Source organism: Adelges cooleyi, unplaced genomic scaffold, assembly GCF_023614345.1.
Source record: "Adelges cooleyi isolate 19-005CV unplaced genomic scaffold, UGA_ACOO_1.1 ACOO_flye_CR_arks_rails_tigmint_CR_PRNA_33, whole genome shotgun sequence".
In the NCBI taxonomy this organism is placed as follows: Eukaryota; Metazoa; Arthropoda; class Insecta; order Hemiptera; family Adelgidae; genus Adelges; species Adelges cooleyi.
The window spans coordinates 391,181-407,215 of record NW_026096002.1 but is presented as its reverse complement, the minus strand read 5'-3'; the positions used below and the strand labels follow the sequence as shown (position 1 = coordinate 407,215).

The window sequence follows — 16,035 nt, the reverse complement described above, 5'->3', positions numbered from 1 at the left end:
AAGTATTGTATTATTAGGCTGGTGCCTTGTTATGAAGTTCTTTCTGATCTGTTTAAAAAGTAACTAAGTTTACTAAGTGTTCACCGTGGTCATAAGTCATAATCCATTATTCCAGCATAATTTTTTAGAGAGTTATACATATTACAGAATCAGGAGTCTGGACAAGATTAGATAACCCATTGAAGATCAATCATATGACAAATTCTAAGTACGCCACTATTATTTAATACAGACACGTATTCTTAAGTATAGCGCATACGCTGTATAAATACATAAAAATAATATGTTGTTTACACCGCTTGCACTGTTACGAACAAAAGCCCAGTAAGCAATTTAGTGCCTACCTATTAATTAATGTTGTGCTTTCACCTAAAGGTATTTAAGCCCAAGTATTAGGTATATTGTATACCTTGGTTTCAAAAAATGAAAAATGACCATATTACAATTTATTTATTTATTAGAATATAAACGGGCTTGATACTGTCCTTGATTACAGAAAAATATAATACAGAATTCATCATGGAGTTACAAATAAAAATAAAAATTAAACCTATAAGTACTCAATATAAACTTACAATTTATAAGTTTAAAAAAATAGTCTAGAAAGGAAGGGTCCGCATTGGAGGAAGAAATCTTCACATGGAATGTGTAACAAATGGCTTGCAAACTACAAAAACTTTTGTTGAACCCTTTCAAGCTGCATAGAATTAGAAGCAGTATGGAGATCCTAAACAACAGTGCCATATTTCAGAATCGGGCAATCAAGCTCACAAAAAAGTGACCTGATATACATTCCAAGTCAAAATTTTTTCAAATTTGGTTCAATATTAGTGTAACGCATACATTTTATAATGTATTAACTAAATGAATGTATATAACTTAAATCATGCAGCTTATTTAAATTCGATAATCTTAATTTAACCCATTACAAGACTTCGTTGAGTGCTAAATGTTTGCACAGGTTCTTATTTAGTGTGACATTACTATGTGTAGTATTATTTTTATCCTGGATATACAGATCGCCGATGACGGAGGTCTAATTAAGAGTCATTTAAGATAAATCAAATTTATTGTACGGGGATGACTTAACATATGTAATTCATATTCCTAATTCCAGTACGTTTTTTTTATCATCACATTAATAAGACAAGTCAAGCCTTCTTTTTGAATATTAAACGATTATATCATAACGGCTTAGTTTATAAAATCTATAAAAGTATTACATTTTAGTGATATTCTCGGTAGTTTAATATTTTTTTTTTAATTTCTATATTAAAATTTGCAATAATAGTGTCAAATGATAACACGCTAGTCTCAACAGTGATAAGGATAAACATTTAAAAAAAACCTAAGAGGAAATATTTCTCCATCCTAAATATCGTTCGGAGTTCGGACTTAAAATACACACCAAAAAAAGGTTATACATTCTTAAAATAAGTACAAGGACCTTCTATAAGTTTAATTTTAAAATGATCACCATATTTTTACCATGTCAGTTAATTATTTAAATATAAACCCTTTGTAAAAATAGATTTAATTTATAAAGATCTACTTATTAAACTTAATAAAAAGTTGTTACATGAGAATATAGCCTGATATTAAATAGGTATGTAGTCAATAGAGCAAATCTCGAAATGGTCAGTAACATTAAAGACTTGGGTGTCATCCTGTCTACCGACTTATCTTTCTACACATATATCCACTCAATGTGTGCTAAAGCCTACCGCAATCTAGGGTTTATTAAACGAAACTGTAGTGAATTTAAAGACTTAGGGTGTCTCTCAGTACTTTATTCAGCCTTAGTGCGGTCTGGCCTGGAATTTGGGTCGGTGGCCAGGTCGGTCTTATTGATAAAATTGAAAAAATCCAGAGAAAATTTTTAAGATTTGCAGCACTTAAAATTAATATGAAGGTCACCCAATTGACGACATTGAAAATCGCTGTAACCTTGTCTGGTTAAAAAATATACGGTCTTATATGGATACTCTATTTATTTTTAAAATTGATAGCCCGGATATGTTGATAGCCCGGAACTTTTAGAGAGAGTATCTCGCTTAGTGCTGTAACGCAAAAGCCTTCACGTCCATTCTACTTGTTACAACCATACGGCGATAACAATCCCTATATTGACATTTATCTGAAATAACTTCTTATTTAGACTTAAGTACTATTATACTATTACGTCTCTGCGTTCTACATATGACGACATCCAGGAACACTTCTATCAATGGTCTAGTTATGTGTCCAACTATCACCGTCCAGGGCCAACCGACCACTATAAGTACTCACTGCGAACAGGGCTAAATCGGTCAGACGTCGTCTAGTATTCTACAGCTCAACGTCCTGTTATTAAGTGCCCTATTGTCCAATACTTAACTGTTATTTTACATTGTGTTGATAAACGTTTCATAGTTAATATTCATATTAAAAGTTATTACTAACTTTTGGTTGTTAATTCTGTTCTGCCTACCCTCTTCCATCCTCACACGGCCTCCAGGCATAACAGTGCCTAGTGTAAACAATCGGCACAATAATACTTTTTTAATTGAGCATCAATCAAAGAATTATGTAATAAATAGCCCTATATGTAGAATGTTAACTATATGTAATAAATTGTCTAATTTTGATTTTTTCTTTGATAATATATGTAAATTAAAATTAAGTGCTTTAAATTTAATGTGATTGATATATGTGTTAGTTAATAAGGTTGTTAAATGTTTATTGTGTTAATGTTAAAGTTGTTTAATGTTATTACTGTATTACATCTGTACTCATTGCTCCCTGCGGGGCGTTACTTTATTAAATAAATAAATAAATAAATATCTATTAATACTTGTAATTGAACTTAGCTGTCTAGACAGTATACACATTATTTACTAATCTATTGGACCCCAGACAGGTTCCTAGAATTTTAAGGGACAATAATCTTTTTTTTTTAATTGAGTTTCTGATGTGTAACGTGTTACCTATAAAAATAGATAGTACCCGGTTAAGTTTATACCCGAGTTCATAACTTAATAACCATTTCATTTTCAAGAGTGTTTTTATACTTTTGCTGAAAGAACGTACATAATTATTATTTTATACTTAACATTTATTACTAATTTTTTTCTAAACTATTTAAAATTTTAAATATTATAATGGCTCAAATAAGACAATTAAATCGAGTTCCAGGTCTTAGGAAAAACGAAGTTATTGAAAAAGACGATTTAGGTTTTATATATTGGAATCATCATAAAAATCGTAATCCAATGACCTATAGATGTAGACTTTATAAATCTGTGACTAAGTAAGTAACTAAGAAACTTAATAGATATGTATTTGTATTTATAGTAAGAATGTAAATAGGCACAAAAATTATTAGAGAGTTAAAATTATATTTAAAATAGAGCCCATCTTTTTTTTTTAATATATATATTTCATTTAAATTTTTAACGTGCCTAATCCTAATTGTCATACAAAAATGTAAATTATATGAAAAGTTTTTTAAATTAAATAATATACAATGTATTAATTATTAAAAAAATAGCTTTTTATTTCATTAACATTAAAAAAATTAGAGTGGAAGACAACACTTTTAATAATAATAATGTTAATACTATTTTGAACAATTAAACTAACACAATATTGATTATTACAATACGATTAATATAGTAAATAAACACACATATACAAGCATAACGTCAGAATGAGTGAGTCCATCACATTGTTTTTGAAATGTTGTTATCTTTTGATTTTATTATAGGTGGTTTTGCTCTAAAACCACTCTGGACTGAATAAAATGCATTCTGTGTAGCTATGTTATTTAGATGCTGTCAAGGATGCTGTGATAGTCTGAAAACCATAAAAAAAATCCTTATTACTGAACTAATAATTACACATCACAGTTTAACCTTTAAAAAAAAAGGTTGCAAAAAAAATTGTCTACACCTAACTCATTAATAAACAGGAGGTATAGCATCGTATTAATTCCAGCTCTTATGAATTTGTAGATTTTTTGGTTAAATGGCTATAGATAATACATTTATAAATAGGTATTTTTTTTAAATTATATACAAAGGACTCCTCTGTCTATTAATAGAAAACCCAGTCAATACCTTTGAGTTCAATTTTAATATTGAATTATTAGAAAAACTTTCCGAATAAAATTGATCTCTTCTTATTTCTATTTTAACTAATGCTTGATAGATATGCAATATGTACTATGAATGAAATTACTTAAATAATTTATAGATGCCCAGCAAGAGGAAAAGTGTACCAAGAAACACCAAATGTTATGATTTTGGTACAAAATCATAACCATGGACATAATAATGAAGTGCCTATACGACGGTTTAGAAACCAAATTAATGCAAGAGCTCAAAATGAGTTAACTCCAATGCGAGTTATTTATAATCAGGTTCTATTAAATTTATATAATTTATAATCTGACATTTAGTTAAAAACAACATATAAAATATAATTGATATCAATAAGTTATAATTATAATCATTATTCTATTGACAGTTGATAAAATATAAGTTTAGCGCCAATGCAGAGCTGGGAAAGTATTGTTTTTACAATGATGTATTTTTGATTTTTGATTCCGGACCCAAAATATTTTTTAAATCCCTAAACCTATAACCAAGATTTTGCATGTAAAAAGTACATTAATGGGCCAAATATTAATATCACCTCTTTTCCTTCAAAATCGTAAAAACACTCTAAAAGTGTACACATTTTGTAACTTAAGATTAAGGCGCTTTATAACTTTTTGAAAAAAAGTCAAATGAGTTCCAAATTTGTATGGAATATTCTTTACACGTGGTCTTATCGTTTAACGTTGACAAACCAAACAAATATCCCCAACTTCACTGTTCTGTTTTTTTTTTTTTAAATTGTATTTTCTAAAAGATTTTAAATTTTATTAAAAAGTGTGTAACATAATACTTATGTAGACTAATAAATGAAACATACTTTATGTATTTAATTGAATATTAGATGTCCACAAATGAAACATTTGTTGATGTTAATGTGAACCGCTATGAAAGCCTTCGTAGAACAATGGCAAGATTTCGGAAAGATGGTCAACCACAAAATCCGCAATCAATGGAAGAGTTTAGTCTTCAGCTAGATGGCCCATATCGTGATAGAGCAGCTATCTTGGGAGTAAATATTTATGCTGGTACAGTAAGAGGACATGGCGAAGAAGGTTGTTCAATTATATTTATTACCCCTGAAACCAGAAGGTAAAAACCATCACTTTAGAAATTACCTGTGTATTGTATATTAGGGTGTATAACAAACGTTTTAAACAAATAGCTAATATTAGTTTATTAACATATTTTACTCATGAAAATATTAAGATTGCTCAGGGAAAGTCCTGATATTTATATTGACGGAACTTTTGATGCGGCTCCATTATTTGGACAACAGTGCCAGCAGATGCTAGTCATCATGGCAAAATCTTTTGGCTATGTAAGTATAATAATTAATTATTTACTAACATACTGTAATATTACAACTTATGCTTTAATTATGAACTATAATTATGATTATGACGGGATTTCCAATAGTTTTTGCACTTATGTCCAGAAAGACTACAGCTGCTTATAATAAAATAATTAGCTTTTTAAAGCAATTGGAACCAGCCTGGAACCCAAACACTGTAATGAGCGATTTTGAAAGGGCGATAATTAGCTCATTTGAAGAACATTTCCCGAATTGTAGGCACAGTGGTTGTTTTTTTCATTTGGGCCAAGCTGTTTGGAAACGTGTGCAAACTGATGGTAATTATTTTAAAGAAAATAAAAATCTGATATATATATATATATATATATATATATATATATATATATATATATATATATATATATATATATATATATGTGTCTATTGAATTTTTAGATAAATATTACATTTGTGATTTAACTTTGAATATTTAATTTATATAAACTTTTATGTAAACTAATTATGCATTAAGAGGAAAAACTAGTTGTTAAATACATAATTCTGTATAATACTCCAGATGAGCATATAATATTTTATATATTAATAATTATTAAAAATACATTTTTAATCATTTAGATAAGTTAAAAATACTGTTATTATTACTTAGGTCTGACAGAGTTAGCCAAGACAAATCCATTCTTCTGGAAAATTGTCCACATGTTAATGGCATTGCCTTTGTTACCATCCCAAGACATTGTTGATGGATTTAACTGCATTTTCAATCATTTTAATGGACTGGTAGATTTTATTGAAATTGGTGAACCTGACTATGGACATAAACAGGAATTACAAATGCATCAAGAAAAAATTAGAAATTTTTTCATGTACTATAGGCGTTTTTGGATAAATGGTACCATTGCAAATAAATTATTATTGTTGTACTAATTTATAGTTGAAATATATAGTTACTTAAAGATAAATATCACTGACATTCATTTATACACATACCTATTCATGATACTTCTTCTTTTCAGAAATTGGCCCTGTTACTCTCTCAGTACATGGGCGTACTGATAGAACAAATAATATTTTGGAAGCGAGCCACAGGACCTTGATGAGCCATTTCACGCATCCAAATCCATCACCTTGGTCTTTTGTTGGTAAGAAAAGTAATAAACTTTATTTCAGTGAGATAATAATTCATAAAATTAAACATTATATTATAGAACGTTTATTACCATATATTGGAGCCATTACTAAAGACATAAGGCGAGCAAGAGATGGAATCGAAATTCATAGGGATCAACCTGTAATATGGCAACAACAAAACAACAAAATTTTGCGAGCACAAAGACAGTTGGGTATGGGTCAACTGACAATATTTGAATTTCTTGTGAGCTGCATGCATACAACTCCACAATTTGGAGTGCCAGCACCTATTCAAAGTAAGAAAGTACTATATAAAATTGTACATTACATTTTACTAAAGAATTAAAATATAACATTTAATCCTAAATTCTTCAATTATTATTTTAAATTATGTTTTCCGTATTTTTTTAACAATTTTTTTTTTAAATAAATAAAATATAATTAATTAAGTACTAAAATAATATAAAATATCAATCATATTACCATAGTGTCAATATTCTTTGTGTATTAAAAATATTAGTATATGTGCATTTTAATTTATAAAATTAGGTATTAAAATAATAAACTGAACTATTTACAGACGATGAACACGACATCCCAGAGGTTGCGAATCACGAAAATAATGTAAGTTAATTTTACATCTAACAATTGTGCTAATGAAAAACAGTGGTACAAAAAACATGATTTTAAAGGCAATTCCCTCTTGAGATTTTTAGATGCTCTCATTGGAAGTATAGGGGTGGTGTGTTTAAAACGATAAAGTTAAAATTGTCCCCTATATTTTAAATTTACCAGGCCACTGATGAATATATACAAACTAAGTCTCACAATTAATCATAACACTTATAAGATTTGAGATTTTAGTTTTTGGGAAATATTAAAATCTGTTTTTATCTATTATTATTAATTGCTTCAAAAAATTATTTTTTTTAAGGCCGCTGATCTACAAATTGATAATCAGGACTTTGGTATGTTATCTTTAACATTATTATTTAAATAAGATGTTTAGTAGTTAATTAATTGTAATTATTTTTATTTATTATTATTGTGATAAATTCAGGATCTGATGATGATGATGATGATTTTGATATCAGTGATGTAGAACCTAACGACATTGATGATATGATCCGAGGTAAAATATAATAACTGATATTGAAATCCTTTTATTGACATTGAAAATGTTTTTTTAAGACATTGACTACCAGAGCTTTTTCTTTTATTTCATAAAAAAAAACATAATAAAATAATATTTGAGCGTAACTATCCTCACCTTCTTGTAATAGCCAATGTGTTAAAGATTTTGATTTAATACATTATAAATATTATCATTGGTACATTTATGGAAGCTTAGCACCTTAATTTTCAACAACCCCCAAAAGTGTATTATTTTTATTCATTAAATATTTATACCTAGTTGTAGACGTCGTACTTATGTAGAAGTGCTGCTTAGAAGAAAATTAAAGGTTGTACTCCATAAAGCTTATTAAATTAATGATTCTTGTTTACAGATATTGATGACAACTGAAAACTATTACCGACTTATATGAAAATACTACATTGGTGTGCCTCTGAAGTCTTGTTTATTTTATTAGCTCTTATAAATTTGTACAATCATCATAATTCAAGTGATTTTGATGGAGTTAACAAGTGTATTCTTCAATTGATCAAAAAGCATCATTCGATGATGTCTTTAACAATAAATTAAAAGATTTTACCTTAACTGGTTCAAAAACAGTATTTTTTAATGTATAAGTAATTTTTTTCTTTTTTTCTACTGTTGTAGAAACTGCATTTTGTCTTTCTGGACATTAGAGCAAAAACTATCGGTAATCCCTTCAAATTCAGAACAGGCGAAATTGCCTGTCAGGTGCAATGCATATTTTATGTGTATGGTAGCGCATATTGCATAGGGTGTGGTGTGAAGTAATTGATGATAACAACTACCCGGTTCATCCGAATTTCCTATAATAAGCCAGAAAAGGTTTATGTGGGTCCCTACCCATGAGTTCATATTTGATGTAATTTCAATAACATTTTAATACTTTTTATTATTAAATTATAGTTATTATGATTACTCACTATACAATATGAGCCTTAAATGGTAAGGCTAAAGACGTATTAGTATAATAACACGAGCTGATACGTCCATCATTAACAGTTAAATACATTGAAATTATACAATAAAATTAAAGTAAGAATGATAGCACAATAGTAATTTATATTCAAAATTATTCGAATAAATAATATTTTTTTTATTACTTATAATTTTTATCACATAACAAAAATGAAAATTATTTTATCACAATATTTAAATACAGCCTTGTGGTTAGAACCTGGTTATTGATAAGAAAAAATATACTATAAGATGGCTTGGGAACCTATGACTCTGGGAACCTATGGCAGCTTGCCGTTAAAATCAACTGCCATTTTAAAATTCTTGTAGTATTCGTATTACAAGCAATTTAGTATTTTTTATCAGCAAGATTGTTATTTAGTGATAACAAAAAGTGATAACGTTGGCGCACGTATATAAAAAAAATAACCATGTTAAAATATATTATATTTTCTTAAATAGTACACATTTTTACGATACATTTATAATGACAAAAAACCAACTAGTTCATATGACGACAACGATAATTATTGGTAAATAAAATTTACTTTCGTTTCTTATTAATATTAAATGATTATTTTTATTAGAATTCTTTTTTAATTCATAATTCAAAACTCTTATTTTCACATAATATAAACTTGCAATATTTAATATGAATTACATAATATATTTATCAATTATAGTACCTAGCGACAAAGTTCATACATACACTATATTGTACTAATTTGTGTGACAATATTATTACATCCTATTTAAATAAAACTATTAATACAAGTAAATTATGTTTTACAGTATGATGGTAGTTGTCTGAAGTCATAAAAAGCTTATCGGTATGCTTATTCATTAGAGCGGTTCGATTCCTGAAACTATCTCTAGTCTGATTAAGTGTGGTAACAGGTATGGAGTTATTTTTTGTAAAATTGTTTTAATTGATTTAATCTCTATTATTTTAATAATTACATTTCAACTTTTAACTTATTTATTAATAATATATCTTTCAGTTTAAGATGAGTCAAAGATTCTGGTTGAACAGTTCTCCTTCGACACTAACTGGAAGAAATAATTGTTTTATCATTTGTCTAAATAGACTAGGTAAGGAAAACATTCTAGATTTGTAGTATTAATACAAATATTGATACAAAATTAGTTTAATATCAATCTAAAACACCCTAATATAGGGTATTTAAAAAAAAAGAAATCAAATGTAAATTATCTTTCTTTTTAATAATTTAATTTACTATTTTCTAACATTATTAGTTTTTGTACAAGAAAAATTGCATTTACTTGTAGATCTTACGTTTCATTGGTATGAGATAACAAACTAGGTCCACTTGATATATACCGGTCACAAATATAGTCTATTCATGAAATCACTCTTCCAAGTGTTATTGATAGATAATTTAAGTTGAATGGTATAAAAAAATGTCATTATCAATTTTCGTTATATTTAATTTTAACTTCACAATTAACAAACGTTAACATTAGTAATTCATTTTAAATTGGTTTTATATTATAATTATTATTAATATTATTTAACCATTTGTTGTTTTTTCAGCTAGAATGTGACCAGAGGAAGATTAAATGGACATATCATATATTTCTCCATGGACACTGTAATCCATGACGGATTTTTGACACTATATTTGAATATTTGTTGTTGAAGTTAATTGGATTTTGTGCAAAACCCCTGGAAGAATATTCTGTATCAGACTAACAGTATAAACGCCACCCAGTATTTCTGTTTACCTGCTGTTAAACATCGTAGTATCATCTCCAATCTCTTTATATTTTGTTTAATTTTATTTAAAAAAGTCGCATTATAATTTATTATTAATCAACTGTAATTCAGTTGTTTATTTATTGAATAACTTATTATCCTGTCTTCAACGTCCATATAAACTGTACTGTATTTATGACCACTACACTGATATCTCATTTGGCTAAATATTTTTAATTTTCAACTACATTAAAACAAAATTAAGATTGTTTAAATTTTTTTTTTTTTTTTGAATACTTGTATTATTGTTTGAATATTTTTACACTTTAGGTGTCAATACAAGTATCTTTAGTTTAACGATACTAACAGTATATTACTATTACAATTTTGACAAACTTAATTATTAGCCTACCAAATAAATTATAAATGTAGCTTCTGTATTTGCTTATTTATTAATATTTACTTACCTTAATAACAATAAAATATTAATTTATTGTAAAAATATCTTGACCTAACTGAAAGATTGAAAATTTGTAAACTGTTGTGAAATTATGTTGATGTTGTTAGGAAAAATTGTGTAGTCAAAATTTTGAATACCTAGATTAAAAAAAAAAAACGGTACAATTTTTTTTTGCTAAACCAAGTAATTATACATTTGTAAATTTTGATGTTTAGTTTATAATATATACATTTTTAGTTAAAAAATATCTTTACTTAAGTATCATTTTATACTATTTATACTTTTTACCAGATTATTTTATGTGTTTTAAACTATTACATTTATTATTTCTATTATTACTATTTATTATTTATTTAAATGACTTATCAAACTTTATGAATTGTACTTTATAAATTATAAAATTGGTCTGAAATGTATACTGTGTTACTGTAGCCTGATAGACAGGAAGTCTATATTGTTTTTTAGAAATAAAAGTTGTTTTTTCTTGGTTAGCTTAATTATATAGTGTGATTGACTAATTTTCTCTCATAATAATTTCAATTAGGTAAAATTATTTTTCAAAACATTTTTGTTTGTGTTATTTTACAACTGAAAACATGTTTTAATAACCACTTACTTTTTTGATAATTTTTAATTAAATAATATTTAATATGTGATAAAAAAACAAAGCGTATTTAGTATATAGTATATATTTGTTTATAATTTTATTATTTAGAAATGCATTAGTTTTTAGATGTAGTTTTTGACACAATAAAGTAAAAGTAAACCAAATGTATTTTTTCTAAATCTGTTCTCATAGACACGTTTACTCTCGATAACGAGTGATTTGTATCTGTGTATTGTATTAAGTGATATTATATAATACGTTTAAACGAAGGATGTTTAACATATTGAATACTCTCTTTGAGTATACGATGATGTGTTCGATATAAATTGTATTATAAAGTCCAGATACCGTTATCTTTATTTATATGCATAGTATAATGTAGTAAATAATTATAGATTCAACATTTAAATAATAAATTAGCTTTAGTAAGTTTAACCCTTAACAATACCTGCTATTATCTAATAACTATAGATATATATAAATAATGTCTTGATAATAATTGAATAGTTTTATAACATATTCAATATTTTTGATATTTTCATTTTAGTCAGTTATCAATGAATCAAAGTATACAACTATTTTATTTTTAATAGTAACGCAGTTACATCTTATATGAATCATAATTCATGAAACACAATTTTGTAGCTCTACACAGTTTTGACCTCTAAACTTAAAGTTATCTAGATTAAAATAGTTTTGAATATTGAAAACCATATGTTCAGTTTTATTCAAATTCAACTATAAAAACTCGTAAAACCATGTAAATATGTTTTAATAACTAAATATTATATTACTTCATTATTTGGGATTTAATGATTTTCAAATATTTTTGATAGAGACAGTGATAACGATATTGGTTTATAATGGCTACAGTCTAGTAATTATAACTAGAGCCCTAGTAATTATAATTACCGACTGAAATAATAGATAATAACTACTGAACAATTATTTATTTCCTGTTTTGTGTAAAGGAATGAAGACACATTTGTTAAAACTATTGGGGCACTTACCTGAAAATAATGATAAATTAAATACCTACAACTTTTATACTTTTCATTGTTAACTACAATTTAGTTAAGTACAACTGTTTAACAGTATAAAGTTAGAATTATCTTCTACTAGTTTAATCTAGTATTTCTAACCAAAATTATGGGGGTATAAGATATTCCTAACACAATTATAAATGTTAATTATTAATGTTTTTAAATGTTCACTTAGTTAAAATAGAGTTAACCTGACCGCTTGATATTCATTTTTTTAATTTCTGATTTGACAATTTTATTATATACATATTAGTGGAATTGGAAATAGCCTCATTAGTTTTCACATTAAATATGTCCATAGCTACGTTTATATCATTTAAATTTTCACAACTTCACCAATCTTGAGTAAATATTAACATACTTAAATCAGTCTTATTATAACTTATTAAACTTATTGTGGGCAAAAAGAGCTTTAACAGCAGATCTCGATGAGAACGAGATAAGAGATAAATAAATATGATGAGATGCTGCAACTTGCAATTGTATCTATTTATTTTATAATATGTATTATTTCTATTTTTTTTATAATATAAGAAAAGTATACATTTCTTAATAAATGGAATGTAGGCAGAATTAATAACAGAAAAGTTATAATATCACTTCTATAAGAAACAAATCTAATTGATAATAATTGTATTTCTATAAAGGCAATCGAGGTAAAAGATAATTAGCCAAGTCTTTGCCAGGCTTGTACAAAAATATTTTATTACTTTTCACTAGTATCTTACAGCATCACTTTAGACATTTAATTCTACTTATGTTTGGAAATGTGCAATATCAAAAATTCTTATAAATCTATGGATCTATGAAAATATAATTTTAAAAGATCTAAATGAAATATGGATATACCTAAGTAGGTATTCTAATTTCTAATAGATTTTTATACTATCTGATTATCAGAGTATTAATTAAAATAATTAAAAAAAAGCTTTATGTCAATATTGTCCACCGTAAAACGGCAGGACTTAATCCAAAAATTATTTAACTACAACAGAAAGCAAGTTCCTAGAACAGAAAAATATATATTAAACACGAGGGTACCATACCTAATTTATAAAGGATGGAACAGTTTAATCGTTTGAAGAAGTTTTGCAGTTATTTAATTAAGATCTTTGTACCATACCAAGGGTAGATCAACATTTATGTGATGAGTATTTGATACGCTCGCATTAATGTGTATCAATTGTCATATTATGCGATTTCTGGTGTAATTATTCATAAATTATTAATTTAACTATTCACTAAGTAAATGGCCATATTAAATGAATAAGTACATAGATTAATAAAATATGGGCTATGCAATCTTCTAACAAACAAGGACATTTTCAAATCAAGAGATAATTGTAAATTTGCAAATTTATATTGACCAAAAATTGTATCATATTTTGTGGATATATTTTTTGATTTAATCACATTTCAGTGTTGTTGTATTTGTGGAAAAAGAGTAACAAGACTTACCGCGACGTTTTGCTGGTCGGCTTGTGCGATTCGGGCAAGACCGCTCTCTATTCGCACTTGCTGTTCAACAAGGCCGTCCAGACCTTCACGTCGCAGGTGGAAAACATTGGCGAATTCAAAAACAGCAAGGTACACTAACAATTGAACGTAAACGGACTTATGAGAACGTGATTTAATTGTGACAATTATAATTTTTGTTTTTAGAAATGTTTGCGTGTCGTCGATATTCCTGGACACGAGCGAGCGTTTGGTAAATTTTGGGATGTTTACAAGACGAGCTGTTAAGGGATAATTTTCGTCGTCGATTCGGAAAACGTGCAGACGTCGGTATGCGATGTAGCAGAGTAAGTGTAATACAATTTTTGAGATTTAAATTTCAACTAATCTGTCTTTTGCGTTGCTAGCCTGTTGTACAGAGTGATCACCGACGACACGATTGTTTCGAACAAAAGCAAAATATTAGTCGTTTGTAATAAACAAGACAAACTCATGGCCAAAGGTTCGGAAGTCATCAAGACGTTACTCGAAAAAGAATTGTATGGGCTCTCTATGAAGGGCCAACGCCTTGTGAGATCCCGTGATCAGTATCATCACCTGGAACCGGATGATTCAAGAAACCATTATGTCTTTATTATAACTATAGTTTATAAATTCTATTTATTGAGCTAAAAAGTTCACCATTTTCTTGATTCAAATGATGAAAAACTGTGTCTTTAGACACAAGCAGTGCCAAACAAATATCTTAAATCCTTTCCCCTAAACTGGGTGGAAGTTTTTTTTCAGTAAAGTTTTACGGCTTAAGGTCTGAAAATCAGACCAAAAGTACATCTAGAGGTTGCAACATTTACAAATTAAATCTGCTGTCAAACTTTTTATTAAGGAAAACCCCCCAAAAATTACACCTTGACAGTTTATATTTTGTTCTTCGTATGCCTGAACTGTCTGTAATAAACTTAGATTTCCGTTGAAATGGAATTTTATTGTTACTGGACGAAGGAGCTAATAATTGCCTTGCACATTAAATTTCTTTTAGCTGGTATAGTTGGTACTAGATTTTGAAGAAAATAAAACCACACACAGTAAGTCAATACAGTACTTCTTTCTCGACTTTTTAAATATTAGATGTACAAAAACTGTACATCATAGTTTAAACTGCTGTCTGTGCTATTGTCATATCATGGCCTGCTGTGTTTAACTTGAGGGTGGTTAGGGGAGGCTAGTGTTGGCAATGTTAGCGTTGGTAACACTGGTGACCAGGGCCGCCAGTGTACAACATTATTAATACTATACCAAGAGTCGTTTCGAACACTGCCCTTGAGTGTTGTTGACTTTTGTTTATAACGTACATATTTAATTAATATACAAAATTGGATTATTTTTTTCACACAAGTTTATTTCGTTCTAATAATACTAGGGAAGTTTTCAACTTCCTTTCGAAACTCGTTCAGGCCGTAAGGTCAGGGAAGTCCGAACTTTCTTGGCGTCCTCTAGTTGTGCCAAAGTTATCTGGCTTAAGATGTATTTTAATGGACTCTGAATGTACGCGCTTACCGTTTGGGCGCTCATGACGGTTCCCACGCCGACCGTCAGAGCTTGTTTGGGCACCTTGTCGATGTCGTTGCCGAAAAATCTGGCATTGGCCTCCAAAGTCTCTTGTGCCAACGTCTTGACCCGTGTCTTGGACACCAGGGAAGAACCGGGTTCGTTGAACGCTATGTGACCGTCCGGACCTATGCCTGTGGTAGGTAGATGTATACATATTATATGGGAATCCGGAAAGTTGTCGAATCAAGCAAAAAAAGTTCTCAAGTCTGTGTGTGTACTTACCACCGACGAACAAGTGTACGCCTCCGGCCTCCTCGATGAGCCGTTCGTAGTTCTGGCACTCGGCTTGTAAGTCGGCGGCATTGCCGTTAAGTATGTGTGCGTTTTTCGGGTCTATGTCTACTTGAGTGAAGAAGTTTGTCATCATGTAACAGTGGTAGCTCTCCGGGTGATTTCTGGGCAAGCCTTTCGTGGACGACACGGTCCAAAAAATTAATAACATTACAATATTCG

General features: G+C 28.4%; 1 protein-coding gene, 3 long non-coding RNA genes and 1 pseudogene across 8 annotated transcripts in view; 3 read left to right on the top strand and 2 right to left on the bottom strand.

The window, feature by feature from the left end:
- The window catches only part of LOC126840032 (glucosamine-6-phosphate isomerase-like), a 73,486-nt gene that overhangs the window by 13,337 nt on the left and 44,114 nt on the right, over positions 1-16,035 (bottom strand). Inside the window, exons 4-5 of one of the 3 annotated variants that reach the window (XM_050575524.1) lie at positions 15,805-15,987; positions 15,529-15,713 (exon numbers count right to left, since the gene is read on the bottom strand). The exons of the other annotated variants lie outside the window; for them this stretch is intronic. Coding sequence (XP_050431481.1) covers positions 15,529-15,713; positions 15,805-15,987 — 368 coding nt within the window. The remainder of the gene's footprint in view (positions 1-15,528; positions 15,714-15,804; positions 15,988-16,035) is intronic. 3 annotated transcript variants of the gene reach the window in all.
- LOC126840035 (uncharacterized) lies at positions 3,544-8,842 on the bottom strand. Of its 3 annotated transcripts, XR_007686019.1 has the most exons (7): positions 8,659-8,842; positions 7,990-8,541; positions 6,669-6,866; positions 6,439-6,581; positions 6,094-6,257; positions 4,957-5,215; positions 3,544-3,834 (listed from the first exon to the last, which is right to left on the bottom strand). It is a non-coding gene; the product is annotated as an uncharacterized LOC126840035 (long non-coding RNA). The 3 variants fall into 3 exon arrangements; XR_007686018.1 differs by lacking the exon at positions 7,990-8,541 and having other exon boundaries at positions 3,548-3,834; positions 6,439-6,607; positions 8,659-8,840; XR_007686017.1 differs by lacking the exon at positions 7,990-8,541 and having other exon boundaries at positions 3,548-3,834; positions 8,659-8,839.
- LOC126840040 (uncharacterized) lies at positions 7,520-8,281 on the top strand. Its single transcript, XR_007686024.1, has 3 exons — positions 7,520-7,547; positions 7,640-7,711; positions 8,088-8,281. It is a non-coding gene; the product is annotated as an uncharacterized LOC126840040 (long non-coding RNA).
- LOC126840038 (uncharacterized) lies at positions 9,105-10,648 on the top strand. Its single transcript, XR_007686022.1, has 4 exons — positions 9,105-9,225; positions 9,485-9,589; positions 9,694-9,784; positions 10,248-10,648. It is a non-coding gene; the product is annotated as an uncharacterized LOC126840038 (long non-coding RNA).
- On the top strand, positions 13,076-14,646 carry LOC126840029 (signal recognition particle receptor subunit beta-like; annotated as a pseudogene).